Source organism: Epargyreus clarus, unplaced genomic scaffold (assembly GCF_041222505.1).
Source record: "Epargyreus clarus isolate Ecla_fem2 unplaced genomic scaffold, WU_Ecla_fem_2.2 ptg000035l, whole genome shotgun sequence".
NCBI classification, from domain to species: Eukaryota; Metazoa; Arthropoda; class Insecta; order Lepidoptera; family Hesperiidae; genus Epargyreus; species Epargyreus clarus.
This window is the reverse complement of record NW_027332240.1, coordinates 4611425-4637824: the sequence shown is the minus strand read 5'-3', so window position 1 is coordinate 4637824 and position 26400 is coordinate 4611425. Positions and strand designations below refer to the sequence as shown.

The 26400-nt window shown below is 41.1% G+C and overlaps 1 protein-coding gene across 1 annotated transcript; it reads right to left on the bottom strand.

Annotated features, from left to right (window-relative positions):
- Window positions 1-939: 939 nt before the first annotated feature.
- Window positions 940-26106, bottom strand: Vps15 (vacuolar protein sorting 15). The gene is made up of 28 exons (XM_073091940.1): window positions 25800-26106; window positions 24502-24682; window positions 23941-24111; window positions 22843-23031; window positions 22335-22420; window positions 21780-21989; window positions 20560-21016; window positions 19158-19350; window positions 18514-18623; window positions 17626-17734; window positions 17132-17280; window positions 14951-15094; window positions 14400-14516; window positions 13852-13986; window positions 13242-13320; window positions 12971-13047; window positions 12376-12506; window positions 11221-11315; window positions 10505-10645; window positions 9645-9720; window positions 9124-9219; window positions 8555-8677; window positions 8052-8162; window positions 6792-6958; window positions 4087-4245; window positions 3396-3556; window positions 2555-2721; window positions 940-1709 (listed from the first exon to the last, which is right to left on the bottom strand). Exons 1-28 carry the CDS (start codon window positions 25889-25891, stop codon window positions 1502-1504), a joined length of 4134 nt encoding a protein of 1377 aa, XP_072948041.1. The 5' UTR covers window positions 25892-26106; the 3' UTR covers window positions 940-1501.
- Between the last annotated feature and the right edge of the window lie 294 nt (window positions 26107-26400).

Below are 26400 nucleotides of genomic sequence, written 5' to 3'. Positions count from 1 at the left end.
TATGAACTTACATTTATGTGTAGGTAATTTTAACATGAACATTTATAATTCCCCGGTATATAGCGAACTGAATCTTTTAATAGTACCTAAATATTATACTTTATAACACTAACAAGTATACAACAAACTAAAATAAATAATATTTAACAAACCCTTTTATGGTTTTATGTCTATTTTCTATATATTTTTTATCTTCGTGTTAGTTACCGTACTCCTCCGAAACTGCTTTACCGATTTCCACCAAATTTTATATATATAGTCAGTAGGTCTGAGAATCGGCTACTATCTATTTTTCATACCTCTAAGTGATAAGGATTGTTCACCCTTTTATGTATATGGCAACACAACGTTTGCCGGGTCAGCCAGAAATGTAATAACTCTATTCCTAGAGTCGCACCATGAATTTTTATCAACATATTTGATTAGATTCGTGATTGACTAATGTAGATGTACGCAAAGTATAGTATAGTATAGTATAAAACTCATAAGGTATTTCCTACCGCTTTTTATACGCCTTTATATGTATAAAAAATAACAAACAAAAAAGAGATCAAACAATACATTAACATTAACCAATTCATTATAAAATATTTGTTTTTATATAGTAACATATAATTTTCTTATTCTCAATAATGATTATAATGGAACATTTTTTAATAAAAATCAAAGCAAATGGCCGTCCGATTTTATAAACGTCTTATTGAAAATTAATGGCAGTTCTGTCCTCAATCCAATTCCAGATCACTAGACACACTACTATAAACTGCAAAGTCTGCTATGATGTAATCGATACAAATGTATGGACTCCAATATGTGGCGACTTCCCGCTACACGTATTCTGAATCACGCTATCGGAGTTTTCTCAACATCTTGCATATATACACAAGCTTTAGAAATTTGGAGCGTGGCGGCTCCCCGGCCTCACCTAGCCCACCTATCGGGACATCTCCCATTGCCAAAAATATTAAAGAAAAACACTATAGTTATAACTATAAACAATTTAAACACTATATACATATTACATACAATACAAAGTATTAATTACATAATAAATTTATACCATACAGTTATATAGTAAATAACAGTTGTATACCAATGGTATAATTTCTGTTCGATTTTCCAATTCTAGAGATGCGTTTTCACTTCGATAATATCACTTTAGCAGTGACGGAAAATGTTCAAACTAAATGTTTAATGTTTCATTAGTTTTTAGTGTTGCTATCCATGAGTCGTTTAAGTCTCCTATATCAAGTTAGAACAAACATACTGTTGTAATAATCAGAAATATGTACGACGATGGTGCGTGCCTCCGAAGGATTTAACCTTTATGAGATTTAACAATAATATAATAATTTTCTAAGAACGACTATTCGCAACTTGTCAAGAGATGGCGCCACAACTGTCTTAAACACGCTATCGAAGTTTTCTTAACATCTTGCATAAACCGAACCGAGTCTATCCGAGTATGTCTTTTCCTTAGTATGATCGTCTCGTCCTTTGTTTACTTCCAGACATTAATCACACCGTCCGCGGACGAGCTGACCAGGTAGCACTTGTTCGCCTCCACGACGGTCACATCCGTGATCGGTGCGGTGTGATAGAAGCTCCGTGACTCCACCAGGCGGTACACGTTATCTTCTATCGTCGGCGCGTTTTGATTAGGTTTGCAGCACTCTTGAATTACTGTTGTTCCGTCTATTATTCTGCTTCTGAAATTAAAAAAAAATCAACATCAGTGTTAGGCGATGACAATAGTCTCGGATGGGTGACCTCTGAAGAGGTTTGAGCGCGGTTCCGTGTTACCCTACCCTCTTTATTAGTGCTTGATCCCCCCAAAGTGTTTTTACAGTATATAAATAGCAAATTAACATATAGTCCCACTAATGCTGGCTATTGTCACCCATTAACATCTGTAATTAATCCCGGATAAGTCTTACTCATAGTCATGCGTTGCTACTTTTGAGCGCACAAATTTGCAGCTCTTAACACTGCTGTAAAAGGCAGGAATAGGTGGTTTGGTGGTGCCTCCGGACCTTCGGGGTCACACCATCAAACGTTTTGACTACATTCAACTTTAAGGGCATTTTCTATTTTGCATCTCTCTTGCAGTTGAGAAAAAAGACCCGATTCACCGGTAAAGTCCCTCCCCCGGGAACCCTGTCTTATCCTTGATATCCTGTAAATACAGGCAGTTTTGGCCCAGTAGTAAAACTTTTCCTTACCCTCTCACTTCCTCCCCTGACCTGTACTTGACCCCCTACAAGTGGCCCAGTAGTAAGACCTCTCCTTACCAACCTCCCATCAGCCCATCTCCACGCCTGTACTTGAATCCCTGCACGTAATCCAGTTAAAACATCTGTTTCACAACATAACAGTTGTGTACATCTATGTGTGTTTATGTACTTCTTATATGTTAGCTGTCTTTATTTCTAATTGAAATTCCATGTTATTATTTTTGGCCTGTGTTATCTATAAGTTTTGTTGCATGTAATTTTGTTAATGAAGCAATAAATAAATAAATAAAACCTCCCCTTATCCCCTCACCCCCCCTCACCTGTACTTGACCCCCTGCAGCAGGTCCCCAGGCGCCTGCAGCACCACGTACGAGTCCTCGGGGTGCTGCAGGTCCCAGTAGCGCAGCCGCTGGTCCGAGCCGCCCGTGATCAGGAAGCGGGCTCCATCACGAGTGCCACAGTACGCCGAGCTTATGTAGTGGGAGGCCTGGGGATATTTCATGTTATACTATAAAATTCAATACGATACAAGTAGTTTTTGTGTAATAAATACTTTCAAAATCTTAGACCTAGGCTTTGCATATAGGGCAGTCGTATTTGACTAGTTACTTTTAATATGTAGAAGTAGGTAAGATGGTGCCTACGAAGTCCAACCTATTATTCATCAGTTTTTTTGTGTACTTTGAATTAGACCCGATGTTCATATTTATAAGTAAGCCAATGGTCGTAACACAGTTTGTTTTGTGACGTCAACTTGCTGCTTTATTACGCACTCCGCAGCAATGATCCGGTTTAAACCGGTTCAATGCTTGCACGCGTTCCTCCGCACCTATCCACTTTGTTACGCGTCGCACGACTCCGCTGTAACCGGATTACTCCGGATCTAGTTTATAACGCTACGGGCCGTTCGCCCAGTTGTAGTCGGATTACGCTGGATCCAGCACATGATGTGATGTCACCGGCTCGCACCGGATGGTGCGTGACGTCACACGGGTGGTACGTGCACTGCGTGCTCTCCACGCATCGGGCGGGCGTGACGTTACAGCCCCCCCCCCCCCGCAGTACACGTAAAGCTCGCTCCACATCTTCGCGAGAATCTTCTGCGGCGACTTAGTCGCGGGCCAGAGCGCGTGCGTGTGACGTCACGCGGGCGGTACGTACCGGCGCGGCGTAGTGCAGCGGCTGCGGCGAGTTGGTCGCGGGCCAGAGCGCGTGTGTGCGCTGTGTGCTCTCCACGCACCAGGCGGCCGCGTCGCGAGCGCCGAGCGCCCACACGCGCCCCGCCGCGCCGCCCCAGCCGACCACGCGGCGGACACGCTCCGCTGTAAAAAACCGGTTTATACCGGATTAATATCGCAGTACACGTACACGCGCGCACGCTTCGCAGGCAGGTAGGAACCAGATTATACTGTTGCTAGGAACCGGATTGCAACAGATTAGTGTTAAATGCTCGTAACGCACGCGCGTTGTACAAACCGGATAAAATTAAATTCATGTTGAAAATCTTATGAAAAGTGCTGCAAGCGTGTGTTAAACGAATAAGATTACTTTTACTAGATTTTGCTTAATGATCGAAATTTGACTATTGGTCATTACAGATAATTTGATTATTTTTAAATAACATTAAAGCTCAAATCAAATACCTAAAAACCAAAAAAGAAAATCGATTGACTAACAAAAGAGAAAATGGTTTTTAAGTTTGGCTATAACGCATTTTTATACCTACCCTATCTCGAAATTTAAGAATTTTTCGATTTGATACGATTCATATCAAAACACGCTCAAAAATTTCTCACATGCATAAATAAGCACATACACTTTTTGATTTTTTCATTCAATCCCCTTTACTCACAGTTAGGATGCCTCAACGTCGCTATGGGCAGCTGGAAGCGCAGGTCCCAGGCGCACACGGCGCCGCCAGACGTGCCGGCCGCTAAGTAGCCCGCCGCGTTCGCGTAGAGGCATGTGAAAACGCCTAATTTCAGATCGCCTTGGAGTTTCCATGCGTTACCTGGAATGTATGTGGTTGTAAGATACGTGTCGAATTGTGTGACTGTTTCGAAGTGTCGTAAATTTAATTTAGCAAGCTAATATACCGATGACAGCCCGTGCTAACGACAGCACCTACCTTAGCCGTTTATAGTGGGTATTAAAGCTTGGAATGGTTATAAAGTTCAGCACAAATAATACAATGCAATAGATTTATTGAATGACATCCAAATATCATAAATTAAATAAAAATGTAAATAGATGTTTCCCCGTATTATCCTTCATTTTACTCCTCTGCCGCCACTGTGACCGTTATAAATACGACGCCCTATATTCCTCCCATCTCCGCCACGCATCTATTGCGCACACTTCCAAGTCTCCTGCAGTCGACATTGCAATAGCAATACATACATATGACGTTCCGTTGTCCTCCGCCGTCCCCTCGACATAAAAACACACGTCATCACCGACACACACACACACACACACACACATGTGCCACTAAGCGCAGCGTGGTGTGGTGTCGGAGTGCACCCGACCCCTCCGTAGCGTAGTGTAGGTGTAGCGTGTCAACGGCACCGCGCAGCCGCTGTCCCCCTGTTCCCTACCCCCCGTACCCACGCATTACGCGAATATCCCCCATACCCCTCGCACACCCAACCGGCGCGCGCGTTGTCCCACCGACCGAGGCGCACGCAGGTCCCCCCGATCCCCCGCACACCCACCCAGCGCGCGCAGGTCCCCCCGACCCCCGCACACCCACCCGACCCCCGCTGGTCCCCGACCCCGCCCCCGCACACCCACCCGGCGCGCGCAGGTCCCAGCCGACGAGCGCGCCGGCGAGCGTGGCGTACGAGATGACGCCCGCGTGCACGCCCGCCGCGCTCGCCAGCGCCGCGCACCCCCCGACCCCCGCCCCCGCACACCCACCCGGCGCGCGCAGGTCCCAGCCGACGAGCGCGCCGGCGAGCGTGGCGTACGAGATGACGCCCGCGTGCACGCCCGCCGCGCTCGCCAGCGCCGCGCACCCCCCGACCCCCGCCCCCGCACACCCACCCGGCGCGCGCAGGTCCCAGCCGACGAGCGCGCCGGCGAGCGTGGCGTACGAGATGACGCCCGCGTGCACGCCCGCCGCGCTCGCCAGCGCCGCGCACCCCCCGACCCCCGCCCCCGCACACCCACCCGGCGCGCGCAGGTCCCAGCCGACGAGCGCGCCGGCGAGCGTGGCGTACGAGATGACGCCCGCGTGCACGCCCGCCGCGCTCGCCAGCGCCGCGCACCCCCCGACCCCCGCCCCCGCACACCCACCCGGCGCGCGCAGGTCCCAGCCGACGAGCGCGCCGGCGAGCGTGGCGTACGAGATGACGCCCGCGTGCACGCCCGCCGCGCTCGCCAGCGCCGCGCACCCCCCGACCCCCGCCCCCGCACACCCACCCGGCGCGCGCAGGTCCCAGCCGACGAGCGCGCCGGCGAGCGTGGCGTACGAGATGACGCCCGCGTGCACGCCCGCCGCGCTCGCCAGCGCCGCGCACCCCCCGACCCCCGCCCCCGCACACCCACCCGGCGCGCGCAGGTCCCAGCCGACGAGCGCGCCGGCGAGCGTGGCGTACGAGATGACGCCCGCGTGCACGCCCGCCGCGCTCGCCAGCGCCGCGCACCCCCCGACCCCCGCCCCCGCACACCCACCCGGCGCGCGCAGGTCCCAGCCGACGAGCGCGCCGGCGAGCGTGGCGTACGAGATGACGCCCGCGTGCACGCCCGCCGCGCTCGCCAGCGCCGCGCACCCCCCGACCCCCGCCCCCGCACACCCACCCGGCGCGCGCAGGTCCCAGCCGACGAGCGCGCCGGCGAGCGTGGCGTACGAGATGACGCCCGCGTGCACGCCCGCCGCGCTCGCCAGCGCCGCGCACCCCCCGACCCCCGCCCCCGCACACCCACCCGGCGCGCGCAGGTCCCAGCCGACGAGCGCGCCGGCGAGCGTGGCGTACGAGATGACGCCCGCGTGCACGCCCGCCGCGCTCGCCAGCGCCGCGCACCCCCCGACCCCCGCCCCCGCACACCCACCCGGCGCGCGCAGGTCCCAGCCGACGAGCGCGCCGGCGAGCGTGGCGTACGAGATGACGCCCGCGTGCACGCCCGCCGCGCTCGCCAGCGCCGCGCACCCCCCGACCCCCGCCCCCGCACACCCACCCGGCGCGCGCAGGTCCCAGCCGACGAGCGCGCCGGCGAGCGTGGCGTACGAGATGACGCCCGCGTGCACGCCCGCCGCGCTCGCCAGCGCCGCGCACCCCCCGACCCCCGCCCCCGCACACCCACCCGGCGCGCGCAGGTCCCAGCCGACGAGCGCGCCGGCGAGCGTGGCGTACGAGATGACGCCCGCGTGCACGCCCGCCGCGCTCGCCAGCGCCGCGCACCCCCCGACCCCCGCCCCCGCACACCCACCCGGCGCGCGCAGGTCCCAGCCGACGAGCGCGCCGGCGAGCGTGGCGTACGAGATGACGCCCGCGTGCACGCCCGCCGCGCTCGCCAGCGCCGCGCACCCCCCGACCCCCGCCCCCGCACACCCACCCGGCGCGCGCAGGTCCCAGCCGACGAGCGCGCCGGCGAGCGTGGCGTACGAGATGACGCCCGCGTGCACGCCCGCCGCGCTCGCCAGCGCCGCGCAGCCGCCCTCCGCGCGCGGCTCCAGCTGCCGGCACTGCGACAGCGACATGCGCGACGAGCCGCTGTCCAACCTGACATAAACAGATAAGTATAGATATATCACCGCATTGTAATTGAAGGAAACCATTAAATGACTTGACTGACTACAACATGACAGTTATTCAACAGCTGACAGAATCGTCAGCCATTGAATAATGCCGACATGCGCAGTTAAGACACGAAATCGAAGAAAAAGTGCGAAGAAATATCGTTTCATTCGTAAATGATCTAAAAACTACATTTTTTTATATTATATTCATACACGAAAATAATTGACAGTGTCAATTGTCAAAAGGTTACATTTGCTTGTTAGGAGCGAGTAATCTTTACTAATCTATGCCCTGACATGCATAGATAATGAAAGAGTTATACGCGCTCCACGTTCACGCGAGAAGTTCTCACCGAGAATCACGCGAGAATGTGGAGCGGGCTTTACAAAATGAGGAAAGTGCTACAATGATATGGACAGGACACTCCGATGACGGGCCGCCGCCGCGATGCATCATATGCATCGGCTCTTTCGACAAAACGTGTATTATAGCGCTGCGCTAAGGCATCAGCGCTAGAAGTAAATCCTGACGCCGCTAAATTTCATTATACTGAGTTAGTAGTAAGCGCTACATAAACTGCGTATGCGCGTACTTCTTTCTTTTAATTACGTTAGTACGTAAATCTATAAAATAATACAACGGCAACAAGAACGCCTAGCGCCGCGACAGCCGTACGCGCTCTCTGTGACCGTTCATTACTAACTCAGTACTACACAATTCGGCGCTAATCTGTGGCGTCAGGATTTCCTTCTAGCGTTAACGCCTAACGCGGCGCTCAAATATGCGATCCGCCTCGATGCCGCTTCCAGCCGGCATCGATATGGCGCTCGTCTTTTATTTATCTTATATATAAAATTCTCGTGTCACGATGTTAGTTACCGTACTCCTCCGAAACTGCTTTAACGATTTTCACCAAATTTTATATGCATATTTAGTAGGTCTGAGAATCGGCTACTATCTATTTTTAATACCCTAAATGATAAGGTTTGTTCGCCCTAAACATGTTTTTATTTATATGGCAACACAACGTTTGCTGGGTCAGCTAGTATATGAATATATAAAGACGAGCACATACCTTAATACAAATATGGAGCCCTCCTGAGTGGCCGCGACGAACGATTGCCCTCCTTCGCACGCCGCTAGCGATATAACTGGACCTGCGCTCCTATTGTACATTGATTTTGACCTGAAAATAAGTTAAAACACTAGATAACGTTCTTACAAGTATTGTAAGCTTATGAGATAACGCGATAAAAGAATGAATGAATATAAATTAGTGAATGAATGTACAGAACAATGAATGAATGAATGATTGACTTTTATATAAATGACTTTAGAATGAATAGTTTCATAAAAAAAAACATGACAACGAATGAACGCTTGAATGAATGATTGAATGAGTATGTAAATAAATAAACAAATGCATGAATAAATGATCCACAAATGCATGTGATCAGCATCGTGGCGACTACCAAATACACTCGAATACATTAATTACACGCTTGTACTCACGTCTAATCGTCTGTATTCGGCGCGTATTTAAAAGTTTCATAAATCAACAAGTGTACGAGAACATACTTGTTAACGTAGGCGTGTCCCTGTAAGCGAGATGCGTCCCACAGCCTCACAGTACCGTCGTCGGAGCACGAGCCGAACAGACTCTTGTGTGCCGGTAGACGGACTAGCTGGTTTACACGAGCCCTGTAAATAAAACAAAAATATAGTTTTTAGGATTTCGTAGGGTAAAAACGTAACCCTATTAGTTTTTAAGGTTCCGTACCAAAAGGGTAAAAACGGAACCCTATTACTTAGCAGCCACTATCTGGCCGTCTATCTGTCTGTCACAGGGCTCTGTCCCCTGAATCGTAATAGATAGACACTTGATATTTTCACAGAATATGTATAACAATGGCCACTATAACAACAAATACTAAAAATAAAAAATAAATGGGGTTCGCCATAGGAGGTAACACACATTGTGCGTTCATATTCAACGATAAAATAGGTAGACACTTCAAATTTTCTGAATGCACTTCACTTCACTTCTATGGCTGCCATGATAACAAATACTAAAAATAAAAAAGAAATGAAAATTTTCAACCACCAATACTTTTTTTTATTGTTTTAGAGTAGCAGACGAGGATTACTTGTGTTCATGTAGATAGGCCAGCAGCTGGTTTCCCGGTCTCCACGATACGGGCGGTTGGACATCCTCGCTCGCTTCTAAATTGTCGTCGTGAGTTCTGTAAAAACACACATTATTTATTACAAACACATTATCTAAAGTACGAGTATATACTGGTTCTCTTGCAGTTTCCATACCCAAAGAGTAAAAACTAAACCCTATTGCTAAGTCTCAGCTTAATAGAGAAGTGGCAGAAGAGCTTATATTCCACCTGATGGTAAGTGGCTACTGCCGCTCGTGGATATATGTAATCAACCGCAGATAAAATAAGATTTCTACCTGAGATCGGTCACAGACGCGCCGCTACACCTGAGGACTAAGCTAGAACCCCTCGGAAAAGTATGTCTCCCTTACCACACCCTTCAAACCAGAACACAGTAGCGCTTAACACTACTGTTATAAGCGAAATACGTATGGCGGTGGTGCCGCCGGAGTTGAACCAGAACTCGCTTCTAACATCTTCAAGATTATTCAGGAACGTACCTTAATGATTTCTGGAATTTCTGTTGCATACGCGCTGTTAAATTCCTCAGTTCAACCCGACAGGGAGCCATGCTATCTGTAAACGAAATATATATTGTTAATGTATTTGAATAAAAATAATATTAATTAATATTTTATTGTTGAAAGATAATTTTAAGTATAAGTTTTTTTACATCTTGTGATCAATGTAAAGTGCTTAACTAGGTAGAGTCCGCGCGAAACTAGTAGTCCGCTCTGAATATAGAAATGAGTCGCGTCGCAACAACAAATTGTAGATATTAGCGGGACGAAGACAGCGCGGGTCCCCCGGCACCCTCCGCTGCCCGCTCTCGCCCGCGGGTACATAGCGTTAGTGTGCTCTTGCGTTGTTACGAAGTATAAGCTTGTAGTTATATTCGTCCGCATTTGCTGCTTAATACATCTGCGCACAACTACTTGAAAGGAAAGCGGATTAGAAGATTGGTGCAGACTGTGCATACCTACGTACACATCTATTAATGTAAATAATGGTACGTAAATGGGGAAATGTCGCTGATGTTGATGTGAGCATGAGTGACTCTGACTGTGTGTGTGCGTATGAATGCTTATATAAATGCGAGGTATCTGTGTGTGTGTGAACCCACGCGCGTGTGTGTGTACCCACGCGCGTGTGTGTGTGACTGACGTGTGTGAGTGTGTGCGAGTGTATCAGGAGTATGAGTGTAGGAGCACATGCTGACTGTGACATTGATATAGAATATACATTAAGATTGCCAGCCGTGTAACTCTCTGTGTACGCATGTGTATGTATGCCGTGCGTGCGTTTTGTATGTGTGTGTGCATATACGTATGTGTGTATGTATGTCCCTGTGTGCGCTCACACTGCACGTAGCTGGCGCTGTGTCCGAGCTGCGAGTGCGCGGGCGCGGCGGCGGCGTGCGTCGCGCTCGTCGCACCCAGCGCCGGGTTCGGGGCCGGGCCGGGCACGCCGGGGGACGCCGACTGGGAGGTTGACTCGGAGGCTGCCAATAGTAAGGATATTTTGTTTCTTTATTTATTTAAAAAAATAAAGATGCATATAACAGACAATAAATATTACTGATATTAAGAAAATATTTCTCATTTTCTATATTCTATCTATTTCTGATGTGAAATATATGGAATGCATTCACCATCCCTGTCTTCGGTGAGAATTTATTTAATTATAATTATTATGTAAAACTATCTAAATATTGAATATTTGTTTTCAACAATAACGACAACAATAATAACAAAGGAATGACAAAGTTTCTTTTTTGTATTCTTCTCAAAAAATCCTTTCATTTAATATCCACATTATGGGAGTGCATAAAAATAGTAAATTCGCCATCTTAAAACATTCCCCATATAAGATTTAAAATAACATCACTAATCACGCAATCACAACCAAACGTGTATGCAAAATTTAACTTAATCAGTTGAGATTTAACCCGCAATACATAAGATCTAACAAAATATATTAAATAAAAGTGTATTAAAAGTTTACCCTTTAATAACAAGACAAATTAAATATAATCTTGTACAAATTAAGGGTTATAAAAAATAAAACAAATATTACCTTTAATAGCAACCGGATCATGTGATTGTCCGAACATGTGTTGCCATTCCGTGTTCATGTGCGTTTCGTGGGAGAGCGACGTCTTATGGGTTCTTCTGGGAAAATACAAATTTTTAATGTAATACCACATAAATAAAATTATTTACAATCGAAATTTTGAATTAAGTAGAAGTAAACTGTTTAATAAAAGATTTTTGTTAGGTGCAAATGGTAGATTTTACACGATTCCTCACGTTTTTTTTTTCATAGATAAACTAGCTGACCCGGCAAACGTTGTGTTGCCATATAAATAAAAAAATGTTAAGGGTGAACAACCCTAATCACTTAGGGGTATGAAAAATAGATAGTAACCGATTCTCAGACCTACTGAATATGCATATAAAATTTGGTAAAAATCGGTAAAGCCGTTTCGGAGGAGTACGGTAACTAACATTGTGACACAAGAATTTTATATATAAGATTAATTGAATATTGAAGTTCACTGCAGGACACGAGTCCCACAGTTGACGGAGGTCTCTAACACACTCCATTTCCACACCAAAACGATGTACACAATGAGTTTCAACGCATACTCCATCACATTACTCTATAGTCCGATTCATAATTAGGTGTCCAAAATGTAAACAAAGGTGTTGACCTATCAAGAAAATATGTGTCAAATGGCAGTGTCTTATTTTTGACAATATTAAATTAATACATCGATAATAAAATAATAATCTAAATAAATTAAACCCAATTCACATTTTCCAATATTTATATTAACTCAATTTAATTTTATACAGTAAAAATAATAAAAAACAAGATTTAGGAGAGAAAATTAAATTCTGATAATGGTCACACAATCGGCATCCAAAACATTTTATGTGCCGCCATTTTTAAGTTTCGTAGTTGATATTATTCATTTTCGTGATCGTGATCGAACTCGAATTTTTTCTAGTTTTCTTAGCGGGTTTTTTTTTAATTGTGTGCAGTTATTAAGTTTTTGTTTTATGTTGAATTTTGTGAAATTTTTCTTTTCTTGTTAATTTGTTAAGGTTTGCAATACCTGTAATTGAATTTTGACAATGACATTTCTTTGTTTACATTTTGGACACCTAATTATGAATCAGACTATAGAATATTATTGATATATAACAAAGGGTGTCAACTCCTCACCTATTCTGTGTAGACGTATACAATTTGTCAGCGAGGTTGTGTGTGATGGCATCAGCCCCGGCGTCCAATTGCACCGACTTGGATATCCCGCCCCCCGCTAGTATTAGCCGCCCGGGCGCGTCTGTTATATGCTGTAGATAATATAAGGAACATTAGATAAATGTTTTCTCGGCAAATAACAATTTACTGTAAAATTACATTTTTAAATAGGCACTGATTCCTTACGGGTAAGTTTCTCACACTAGAGATTATTTATATTTTATATTTATATTGTCTAAACTTCCTTTTTATTTTATTTTATTTTTTCTATTATATTCTATTCTATTCTATTCTATTCAACTCTACTCTACTCTACTTTACTTTATTTTAACAACTGTAAAAAAAGGAGGTTCTGTATTCGACCGCTATGTATGTATGTATTTATGAATGTATGTAAGCATGTACATCTGCGAATTTTTCAAACACTACTAATCCCATTTGGACGTTGTTTTAGTTTTAGCTTATTTATTTATAAGATAATCTATGAATAGTCTTATTTATTATAGTTGGGCCGGTTTTGATTAGATTTATTTATTCGGTAGATCATTCCACTAACCTGTGTAGCTGAGCTCTGTATCTTGATGAGATGTGCGCTCATCGCTAACAGCTGATTCTCCACGTGTTCTGTCATACCTACAAAAATACAGGTGGTTGATTATTGAAAAAAAAAATATTTACATACATGAAAAATTATTTGTTATCATCATAGAATCATCAAAAAAAAAGCAAATTTATATATTTTCGTATAAAGTCAGTCAGTCAGTTTATGTATAATATTAACTACTATTATATTATTGTAAGACCGCTTTTTTAATTTTAATAGTTACCGTCTGAGGCTAATCTCCTGAACAGATTTTTCAGTTGTTGTCCCATTTCAGAGTAAACTGGTGCCATTCCTTGTTTTACCTGAAAATAAAATTGTTAGAGTAATGGATAAATTCCTTTTAAAGATAAAGCAGTAGAGTATATCAATATATGGTATACAAACCGTAAACTTAGTATGGTGCAACTGGAAACCTATTTCTACTACTCACATATGAGGCCACCTATTTCTGCCTAATAACAGCAGTGTTGGGCGCTGCTCTGTTCCAGTTTGAAGGGTGTAGTAAGGAAGACATACTTTTCCGGACGTTCCAGCTTAGTCCTCAGGGGTAGCGGCGCATCTGTGGCCGACCTCAGGTAGGAATATTTGATCCTATCTGGAATTGATTACAGATGTCCATGGGCAGCAGTAGCCACTTACCATCAGGCGGACTGCATGCTCCTCTGCTACTACTATATTTTATAAAAAAAAGTGATAATTAATTTCTAATAAACACGTAACTTTGAAAAATCAGACCTCAGACCCTTCGATCAAGAGGCCGAGTTTCTTAACCATTAGGCTATCACTGCTTTTTAACGATTAATGATCTCTACCATGACATAAACAGTCAATACCCTAAGCCGAGCGCTCCGTCTCTCCCTCAGCGTCTGGACCAGCCGGTCTACATCACCATGCCTCAGCACTGCGTCGAGCACCTTTCTCGGAATGGGTTCTGCGAGACTCTCCAGCAGGAGCTCTGCTCTCTCCACCTGGGAAATTCAATACTTATCTTATCTAAATACTTAAAAATTAAATCTAAGCTATTGTTGTGTGGGATGCACTAATAGTATAATATATTTTATTTTTATTGAACGAAATTTCATTAAATGAAAATTAAACAATTGGTGGATTCGCAAATCTCTAAACAAAGACGCCTTTAGAGTTAAAAATTGGAAAATATGTGATATATGACTACCGTTCAATTTCGACCACTGGACGAATTTCTTAAGAAAAAATATTGTAACTGGCAATCAAATTATTTAAATTCCGTAATGTATAAAGAGTGTTTTATATTTATTTGGTTACTTATTTATTTAAATTCAAACAAAGTCACTACGGGTCTCTACTCTGCGAGGAAATCTCGGGGTTATTAAATTATTTAATTTATAAAAATACAACCAACCTGTATGAGCTTGTGCTTAAGGTGTGGCCACACTAAAGGTAGGATTTTGCAGTTCACATCGATCGGGTTGAGGAGGCTCGCCACACACGATACTAAGCCGCAAACCTCGTGCCTGATCTAGAAAATCATATGATAAAGAATAAAAAGATATATTAAAGTATAGAGAATTGCGGTAATCGCGTAAAACAATCTCGATTTGGATAAAAACTAAAGCTGTATTTCTTTTAAACATATTCTAGGTGGCAATCAATTTTGGGAGGTGTTTTTTTTTTACAAACACGACAGATAAAAATCGAAACCATGAACTAAGCTAGTTAATATTGTAAATTTTACAGAAAAAAAAGGTATTTGACATGATACGTAACGTTTTGTGTAATATAATATCGTACCAGTCATTTTGTATTACTTTTTGTTTAGTCCTAAGAACTTTCAGGATTCAAAACTAAGATAAATATCATTACTTTATCAAAACTAAATCAAAACACCCTCAAAAACAAAAACAAAAAACAATATTTTCAACACTAAATTAGGTATAATCTTTGATATCCTACCCACAAATTAGGATGCGCGAGATATACAGCGCTTTCAGCGACCAGATCACAAAGCGATTGTTTCGGCAACAAACCCAGCTCCGCTAAACTGCTCGTGGCACGTAGTGCTTTAGCTATTATCCACTCCGATTGGTCTGTTAGTCCCTGGGAACAGAACATTTACTAAGCAATTAAAGTACATGCACATAATTTGTTTTTGTTGTTAATAAACTGCCACTAATTTACAAATAAATATACCTTTGTTATTCAATTGAAAATACAGGATTTCAGCAGGTTAGGGTCTGCGCTTACTGCCTGCAAGACACGGCAACAGACGTTTTATGCGACGAATAGAATTACAGTATGAATATTACGTTGAAATTAGAATGTACGACATATCTTTGTCGTATTCATACAGCCAAATTGCTATTCTATTAACCTTACAAAAATCCCTGCTCTGCCGTGTGGGCAATGAGTGTAAGCCCTTCGGTGCTTAACCCTATACTTGGTAGAGAATTTTATCCTAAAAAAATTATACTTTTGCTACTTCCCTGCGTTAATTGGGTTACAAGGATATTAGGAAAAATAAAATAAAAAATCTCTGAATTTCAGTTTTCAGAATATAGTATGTGTCTTTAAGTGCACACTGCCAGGTTCACAAGAAAAAAATATGTGTCTTTAAATGCACACCGCCAAGTACTCACTAAACTAAGAAATAATTAAAAAATATAAAAAAAATATCATACATTTTGAAAATACTAAAGATAAAAGTCTCGGAAGTTATGACATGTCAACAAGTTTTGAGATATTTTAGTTGAGTTGAGAGATTAGAAGACCTCCTCCCAAAAAAAGGCTGTTCTCACATAAAGCGACTCAAAAATTTTTGAGTGGCAATAATTTTTGTTAACCGCTGTTCCCATGATGAAACAGCAACCAGGAATTGCAAACGAAGATGTCCAAGATCTGTGAAGACAACACTAACGATGGCCTATCATATTTGTACGCTATAAAGCGACTTGTCTGTTTAGACCTTCATCTATGTTTCCGTTAGAATGTTGTATTAAATTTAAGCATGGGATTGGACTTTATTACACTTGTTTGAAGGATGTGGTAAGAAGATATACTTTTCCGAGGCATTTCAGCTTAGTCTTCAGGGCTAGTGGCGCATCTATGCCCGACCTCAAGTGGGAATTTGGTCTTATCTGGGATTGATATTGCAGATTTTCTGGAATCGTCATTATTGGAGATGTTTACATTTTTGACAGAAGACGCTATTGATTGGACAGGACTTGAGTTCAGGGACGTCTTGATGAGCCCTAGACATCTTGAATTCATCTTTCTAAGATTTGCTGGATTCTACATCAGATTTAATTACGCAATTTAGATACCAAAGCTAGAATTTTTCGGTCTCCAGTCATCCGAAAAAAATATTGCAAGCTAAGGACTGGGAATTTAGTGGAAACGGGGAAATATTAATTTCAGTCATGAATTATAAAAAAAAACTCTGTTTGAACTTTGTTCACGCTACCCCTACCTTGTGTGCAGAACCTTAGTATATAGTAGCAAAGTTGGCAGTGTGCATTTTAATGCACACATAATTACTATATATTATAGTCATGAATTACTATATATTCAAAACATTATATCCCAAAAAAATATCACTAAAACATTGAATAAAGCTTGCAGAAAGTAAGATTATATAAATTTCGTACATATAACTTAATTTCATTCAGATAACATAAGATACTTAGAGAGCGTTGTGCAGGCGCTGACCGACGGCTCGCTATTTTGTTTACCACTGACAATGTGTGAACGAGACAGATATAGATTTCATTTTCTGACATAAAGAAACGTTTGCTAAGTCGCTTTGAGTTATTATTAATAAGATTCTATGTTGCATTTTCGAAAAAAAAATATCTGATTTGAATGTGCATTTAAGTGCACAATGTCAAGTATAGGGTTAAATCTTGTATTTAAAAAAAAGAAGTGATAAATCATTCATAATCTCAGCTGTTTATGACACAAAATTAAAGATATTGCGTTTTGGAATATTGTATATTTGTCCGAGATAAACTTAAAAAATACAAAACCGATTTGGTTACACAATACGAAAGAACTTCTCCTATGACTAACCACGTATCTTTTTAGGATTCCCATCCATTATGAATTAAATTTATGAAAAATACATATTATGTATGTCACCTGTTGCAACAACGGCAGCAGTATGGGCGCGGCGTGCTGCCCCACGTACGAAGCCACCCCCACCACGCGCTCGAAGAAACAACCCCTTAACGCCACCTCCTCTTTGTCGTTCAGAAACGTCACCATGTGCGAGAGGATTACGTCGTTGGCTGTCGGAAATTTAAAAAATATTGGTTACTGTTTTAATTAATTCCAATCGAAAATGGCGGAATGTGGGAATAACAAAAAAAGTATTAGTTACTGCCTTCATTGGTTTTAATTTATAATTCAAATTGGCGGCATGAATTATTGCTATTTCTTATAGTTTCAGTTTTGACCATGAAGGCCAATTCACAAAATTCAAAATTCACTCTGTATATAGAAGTAGTGAACGAGCATACAGTTCAACTGTCAGTAAGTAAATGTTGTTTCTCGTCGGTATCTATAATGAACCCTAGATAAGATAAGAATTTATTGTAGTGTTATAAAGTTATGACTGGTGCTTTAATTCTTACCTTTCTGTTTTCCAAAGAATATACAAAGCTTCGTTATACCATTCTCAACCAGAGCGCGTTTGACAACTGCCTGTGAATCCGTCAACAGGTATGACACTGTAGAACGAACCTATAACAAAACATTTTAAGGAATATAGTTACATGTTTGTTTTACATGAACGTCAACAAAAAAATATTTCCATTTATTTTTAATTTAAAGAAATCAACTTTAGTAACGGAAGATGTCCAGCCGGGCTAGGTGATCATTCCCGGGGAGCGGCTGTGCTCCAACAGTCATAGTATGGAGCTTGTATAGGTATATGTAAGAAGTTGAGAAAATTTCGATAGTATGATTCAAAATACATGTAACGCCATCTCTTGACGAATAGCGATAGAACCCTTGAAGGTGGTAGAACCCTTTGCGGTTCGACTCCGGCGGCACCACCGCCACACCTTTTTCTACTTAATAACAGCAGTATTAGGCGTTGCTGTGTTCCGGTTTGAAGAGTGTTGTAAGGGAGACAGACTTTTCCGAGGCGTTCCAGCTTAGTCCTCAGGGGTAGCGGCGCATCTGTGGTCGACAGATGCGCCGCTGTTCAGATAGGAGTATCTAATCCTATATGGGGTTGATTTCAGATGTCCATGGGCGGCAGTAGCCACTTACCATCAGGTGGACCGCATGCTCGTTTGCTACTCCTATAATATAAAAAAAAATAGCGGGAATGACGAAGTCGTCGCAAAACTGTTAAAGGTGAGGACTTATTATGGTTTGAATGCGACACAATAAATTCGGCCTTTCTTTGTCTCAATACTATATTCTATTTCGTGGAAAGCGCTCAACCAATACTTTATAATAGCTGGCCCTTTGTACAAAAAAGGGTATCAATCGCTGTATTAAAGGACACTTACCATCTCGTGTAGCGCCGATAGTTCAGTTTCGTAGTTAATGTTGGCCGCCTCCTTGTCGACCATGTTTTGAGTCTGGTCGAGGAATCGCACTGCGGTCTCCGCTAGTTTTGCTGCAACAAAAAATATTTTATTTATAATATAATATGGGGTAAAGGTACGCAGGTACATGATACACTTTATCACACATTAAATTTTGAATACAGCAAGAAATATTATTTATTAACCTACCATTATTGTTGGGATTGATTTTCACAAGAATTGTTAGGTAAAAACCTATTCAAAGGTATAACTTACTAAACGGAGAGAGTTAAGGCTCGAAATACAACCTTATTGGGCTTCAAAATCTATAAAATAATAAAATAAAATACAAATGTATTCACTTATTATTCCAAGGTTACTTATCGATATGGGAGGTACCAATCACGCTGGTACGAATCGATCTATCAATTTTTGTGAAACACTAACTGCTCCTCTAACCTAACTTACCAATATTATTAGTATACGCGATCCGAACAGGCAGTGAAGGGTCGGAGGCTCTAGGGGACAGCTCTGGTAGGATGTACTCCGGGAACACATTACAATCTTGCGGGGGAAGGGTTCTCACACACGCGACACATCTCGTCACACATCACCACATATCTTACCAATATTATTAGCGTATGCGATCCTCACAGGCAGCGAAGGGTCGGAGGCTCTAGGGGCCAGCTCGGGCAGGATGTACTCCGGGAACACGTTACAGTCTTGGGGCGGAAGGGTCCTCACACACGCCACACATCTCGCTGCACACCACACCGCCGCCGCACGAACACGTGCCTCGGGCGCATGGGAGAGATAGATCTGTAATTAATATATTGTCTTACTAGCTAACCCGGCAAACGTTTTGTTGCCATATAAAAAAAAATGTTAAGGGTGAACAACCCTTATCACTTAGGGGTATGAAAAATAGACAGTAGCCGACATATGCATATAAAATTTGGTGAAAATCGCTAAAGCCGTTTCGGAGGAGTACGGTAACTGACATTGTGACACGAGAATTTTATATATAAGATGTTGATTAGAAGATGGTGCGGTAAGACTAACAAGCTTTTTGTAAAGGTGGTAGAAACGGTTCACCTAGGTAGATAACTACACAAGTATGACAAGCTATGGAGTCGTTTTGTGTTGTGAAAGGGTGTGCATATCTCATGAATATTTTGGTTTTCTAAAATATAGGAGTAGGAGACCAACATAAGTCATAGTAGTCATGGACCATGGGCATCGACATCTGCAATCAAATCCAGATAAGATTAGATTCCTACCTGATGTCGCTCTCAGATGAGTTGTTACCTCAAAAGACTAAATTAAAATGTCTTAGTATATGAGGCTGCTAGGACCAGAGTGACGTAACTCCATTTCAATGATTTTATACCTATCTGTAATTTTGTATAGTCCGCGTAATACTACTAGTCCGCTCTGAATATAGAAATGAATCGCGCTGCCATAGTAAATTGTATGACTACACCTCCTCGCAACAACTTCAGAGCGGACTATTCACTTTTAATTTTCTCCATATTTTAAATAGGTTTTTGTAGTTAGGCTACTTTGGTTCTAACAGCCTCACATCATTCTTACCCTTCAACATAGCAGCACTTAACACTTTTATTATTATTAGAAAGAAGTCGAAATAGATGGTGGTGCATCTATTGCATTTTTTTTAATAAGGAAAAATTGTTCTTCAGGCATTTATCTTATATTCATAACTAGCTGACCCGATAAACTTTGTACCGCCTCAAAATCTATTTATTAAATATATTTCATATAAAATATAGCCTATGTTACTTGTGGATAATGTAGCTTTCAAATTATGAAAGAATTTTTAAAATCGGTCCAGTAGTTTTTGAGCCTATTCATTACAACCAAACAAACAAACAAAGTTTTCCTCTTTATAATATTAGTGTAGATAAAATGATGATAATGATTTTGGACCCTCCAGTTAAGAGAGATCCATGCATTTTTTGTCTAATGAATTAACTGATGTAGGATATTTTAATTTCAGACAATACTTACAATATACGGTAGTATCCTGTCCAAAATGGTCTCCGAGCTGGAGTTCTCACACAACAGCTGCAATATCTCCAGGCAGTACAACTTCGACGTACAATGATGAAGCCCTCGGATGGATGACGTCACCAGCGACGTGATCAGTATCAACCCTTCACTATCCGGCCCCATTTCCCTCTTCTCTGAAAGCTTCTCAACATCTTCCTCATAGTCAGTCACATTCACATTCATAACCTTATAACCCTCTTTGACCAAAGCATCAATATCCACTTTCTGGTTATCCGTTGTCTCATCGACCAAGTCTTGGTAATTCTTAGTATTTGAGGGTTGAGTGAAGATTTTGATTATGTTCTTTATGTCTTGGTGAATCCGGAGAATTTTCTCGTCGGCGGGTAATATTGGTTGCGCGGAGAATATCAGCATGTACGACTGGAGGAACGAGTAAAAGTATTCCGGGAATAATCTGAAACAATTTACATAAAAAATTTCTAAATGCGTTTAATAATGCTACTTGTATGGTCAATAAATTATTATCTTGTGTTAACTGTAATATAATTTAATTATTTATCGTAATTGACACGTGATTGTTGTTTTCGTCCTTGAAGCCAGATTTCTAAACCTTAGTTCATGTATAAAGGTACTAAAAAAAATTACAAGCATTTTCAAATCGTTTAGTAATACTCTATAAATATCTCATAACACAGCCTTATTAATTAATAAATCTACTTCTAAAATTTATTTTAGAGAGAAACAAATTTAAGAAGTCGATTTTGCAAATATTCCCTTTCTCACGCAACATATAGAAGCATTTTCTGTATTTAATTTAATGTATTTAACATATATTTTATTCATAATGTATATTTTATTCAACGAAATCTAATGTATTAAATGCAATGAATTGTATTTAACGTAATATAATGTATAAAAGCCTGTATGTAACTCACTTGCCACGCGAATCATCTCTTCTCGGCACTCTTCCGATCTTTCGGATTCTTCTCGGTCATGGAGTGAAGTAAACTCCTCAATATATTTAACGAAATGTAACGTATTTAACGCAATGTAATGTATTTTAATAGTAATTTACTTGCCACGCGCCTCATCCAGGTATATCTCGGCACTCTTCCGATCCTTCGGGTTCCTCTCGGTCATAGAGCGAAGTAGACTCCTCAATATATTTAACGAAATGTAACGTATTTAACGCAATGTAATGTATTGTAGTAACTCACTTGCCACGCGCCTCATCCAGGTATATCTCGGCACTCTTCCGATCCTTCGGGTTCCTCTCGGTCATGGAGTGAAGTAGACTCCTCAGCTCAGGCTCACAATTATCTGGCAGCGTCATGGTGGCCGGACGGTCCTCGCTGTTGCGGTAGGCCAGGAGTCCCGGTAGGTCCAGAGCTGGAGTGCCTTCGTTCCAGAGTTCTAGGAGCGCACAGCTGGGAGGGAATTAGAAGAGTAATTAATACTATTGCAGGCAAAATATTTTTGGTATCATATTTTTTTTGAAGTAAAACCTAAATAGGAAGAAAAAGAGGAATAAGTGTTGTGTAATAAATTGGTACAGCAGTTTTTTTTAGTTCAATTCCCTTTTTCAGCATATCATATTTGAAGAAAAAGAAAAAAATAAAATCTCTTTTGTACATTTTGATATCGTGTACTTATTCATACTTCTGAAGAAAATGAAATTTCATATAGATTTATTTATTTCATATAACATTTCAACTCTAATCACATATACTTTACAACATGTGAAGTTATATTTTAAACAGAATTCAACTTACCCAGTGGAAAATATATCCATGGAGGGTACTAATTCACCCACTTTACATGGCGACTCGCTTAGCAGTAGACCTGTTCTATCATCTGCCTGTAAAGAAAGTTTTGCTTAAGTATTATAAAATTTAAATCGAAATAAAGGTGAAATTTCGTCTTTACACCTGTGCACGCATGAACTGCATATTTTTAGGCTTCCCTGAGGGTATAAATGGAACCCTATAAGCATTCACTGTCTGTCCGTCTGTCACAGGGCTCAATCTCTTGAACCGTAATAAAGACACTTAAAATTTATATAAATAAAAAACGGTTAACTATAAGATCGAATACTAAAAAACAACAAATAAAAATGTGGTGATACAGATTTACATACAGAATCCGTTATATTCGAGTACGACTCGCAGTTGGCCAAATAAGCCACGATCCGCTGTTATTATTAAAAATAGGTTTGCCGGTACACTTTGCAAGTAAACTACAACAGGTTCCACAACCAGTACCAAAGCTTAAAACACTTACCGCAGATCTACTACTAGGGTCCGGAGCCTTAACGAATCTCTCAGGCGCCACATAGCAGAGCCTCCTTCGCGACGTATCGAAGAAGTAGCTGAAGTCCGCCGGATTGTCGTCCGGTAGAAACGTTGGCTTGAACGAGGCTATGTCCGTTAGCAGCACCCATAGCCACGATGTTACCATTATGTTTTCTAGCTGAAAATTTAAGAAAAGCTGGTCTAAAATGTGTACAGTTTCTTTAATATAATGGAGGTGAATTGTTTATCATTTCTTTTATAAAATTGATGAAGCCAATGAGCATGCAATCCACCTCATGGTAAGTGGCTACTGCTGTGTGTAAAAAACCTCAGATAAGACTATTCTTATCTGAGGTTTTTTATTTATTATTTTTATTTTTTTATTTATTAGATTCCTATTGGAGACGTTGCAACCCCTGAGGTCTCACTACCTTTCAAACCAGTTGCGCTGAAGGCTGCTGATATTAGGCAGAAACAGGTGTGGAGGTGGTGCCACATCGAATAACAAAGGGTTCTACCAGCTTCAATTCCTATGTATAATATTTTGTGTTTATATTAGTGCAGTAGTACATACATATTCAATTAGATGGTTACCTCAACATATTTACAAACAGATCTAACGTGATTCTAAAAAACCTGTTGCAAATAACATTAACAGTGATGTGATGTGTGTATCTGTGCATTATGTAAATTTTTAGTAAAAACACTAGCTGACCCGGCAAACTTTGTACCGCCTCCGAATCTTTTTATGAAATATATTTCATATTTACTCCCCTTTTAAACCTTCCCTGGACCCCCACAAATTGTTCTAAACTAAAATTAGCCAATTCGGTCCAGCCGAGCTCGTGTTTTAACGAGACTAACGAACAGCAATTGATTTTTATATATATGCATAACATGCTATGTATCAATGATACCTACACATATATATATGTGTTATGATTTAGTATCAAATTATTCCTAACATCATGTAATTTAAGTACAAACGCCATCTGGTGTATACATAGTATACTATAAACATTGTTAATTTATAAATAAATGTCAGTCTTTAAAAGCAAAGGGCATGTATTATTACATTATATCAGACCTTAATATCCCCATGACAGATCCCAAGCTTATGCATCCTGTGCAACGCGTACAGGACTTGGAAAGTGATCCACTTTTTCTCGAGCAGGGTTAGAAACGGGCGAGTCGACATCCTGTCGTAGACGCTGCACTTGCAGTACTCACGCATCAGCAGCCCTGCTTTGTCTGTTAACTGAAATGATAAAATAAAGCTTGAAGGTACATATAAGACATATATTATACTGGATTTTTCAAATAGGTGCCAAATACATAAGTATAAGGAATAGTGAAAAATAATCAAGTAAGTGACGACAGGGCCAGTTACGATGAAAAATGAAACAAAATAAAAAAAAATGTATTGAATGGATTTATTTTAAAAAAAAACTCCTATACACACTTATAGCGTCATGTGATAACGGACCTTAGGATCAAATTCTGGAAAGTAATAATAAATGAAAACCTCTAATTTTTTCTCAATAAAGGGCTCATTTTTATGAAAAAAATCACATCTTCATCATGAGCTTAAGTGTCCACATCTTAGAAGCCATAGAATCTTAAACATGGGATACGAAATAATACTTACAATAACTCGTTGAAACGGTAAACAGTTGAATGCTGACGCCAGCTGCTCCTTTATCTTCAGAATCCGTTCCTTGTGTTCAGCTAATGGTAACGATGGATCATGGACAGCAAACACCTTCACCACAACCAGGCCCTCCCGGGACCTCGCTCTGGCTACCTTGAGGAACCTCGTTGAACCGAGGCTGAAGGCAAAAGAGACATAGTGACATGAGACAACGAAACAATAATGTATGGATATCACACTAAAAAAAAATTTTACAACCCACGTAGCGAAGCAGTCAGCAATCCGGTTTGACATGCAAAGGGTTTCAGGTTCAATCCCCGGCCAGACAGATAGCTGGATTATAATTTTAGGTATCTGTTCAGAGTCTGGGTGTTTGTGTATTTGTCCTTGTGTGTGTCCATGGCACCCACAATACAGGGAATCCTAGTGTTAAGTAGTAGTAAGAGTTAGAAAGCGTTTTTTATATTTATTTTTATTTAAGTAGCAAATAAGGTCCATATGTACGTGATTACTGACACCCAAGGACATCTGTGTAGTCATTGTAATCAACCTCAAATAGAATTGGATGTTGGCCCAGATGCATTGCTATGTATAAGGACTTCATTAGTCTTATGTATCTCATCTTTTTCACACCATTTAAACCTGAATACTGTAATATCAATAGTATGTGTAAATTAGTGCATGTTATTAGTTTTTTACCATGTTTGTTACCACAAAACTGTAGTATCAGGCAAATATCAAGCAATATAGAGTGCATTAGCAAATAAATGTATAATAGATTGATTAGATAAGATACACATCTTGCAGCATAATGGACTAACAATTACAATACTGGAATATTTTTCTTTTTATAAGATTGACTTAGTAAATGAGCTACACTATAAAGAACAGGGATTCTACCGAAAGGAAATTGCAGGTGCATTGGAACTCCTGTCTAACATGGATGGTCACAATCCTCTACTGAAGTGCAAGAACTGTTTCCTACTAAAAATAGATGTTATGGTGCTGTCAGCTTCTGTGTTGAATTATATTGGTTCTACAACCTATCTATCAATTAATTTTATATTAATAAATTGTAAAAAGTGGGAGGTTATATGTTTTTTATTCATTTTATATTTATATTCATGTTATACTTATATTTATTTCTTTCTCTATATACATTCTTCTTTAACCCGATGATACTATATCTATAAATAAACTACAAAGCAAAAATACATACAATAACAATGAACAGATTGAATTAAAAATATATTTTAAGTGCTACACACAAAGATTTGTTTTTCAAAAAATCTTACCTTTGATCAAAAGATAAGTCGACATGATCGCTAAGATAGTGCTCCACGGGGTAGATTTGTGAGGGTGCTACCCCCACAAGTTGGTTGCCCATTTTATGACAAAAACAAATAAAGTTCACCTATAGAAACACGCAATATTTATTAAAATAAGTAACGTAAATGCACGAAATTAATTTAACACTAAACAGAATTTGGACAATAAATAAATATCAAATCATTTTTGAGATAACTATAGGAATAAAATTAGTTTCATCTACAAATATTCAATTATTCAAAGTGAAAGAAATTGCTCAAATTGCAATTCGTATTATTTTGACATAATATGTCATTTCACTTCCTGACATTGACAGAAAAACAGTCGTCAGGGATAGATTATCAAAATCCTTAGCGTGGACATATATTCAGATTTTATGTTTAGATTGTCTAAAAACCGCTATAAACTCCTGTAAAAATATATAAACGTTAAAGAATGTGTTAAATTTCACGTTTCACTACCAGGTATTGCATATTATTTTTCATGAAACGCAGTTTCATAAAAAGAAAATATTAGCCGTCGTTATCTGTGGCACGTTTCATCATAGACGATAACTCTATACACCTC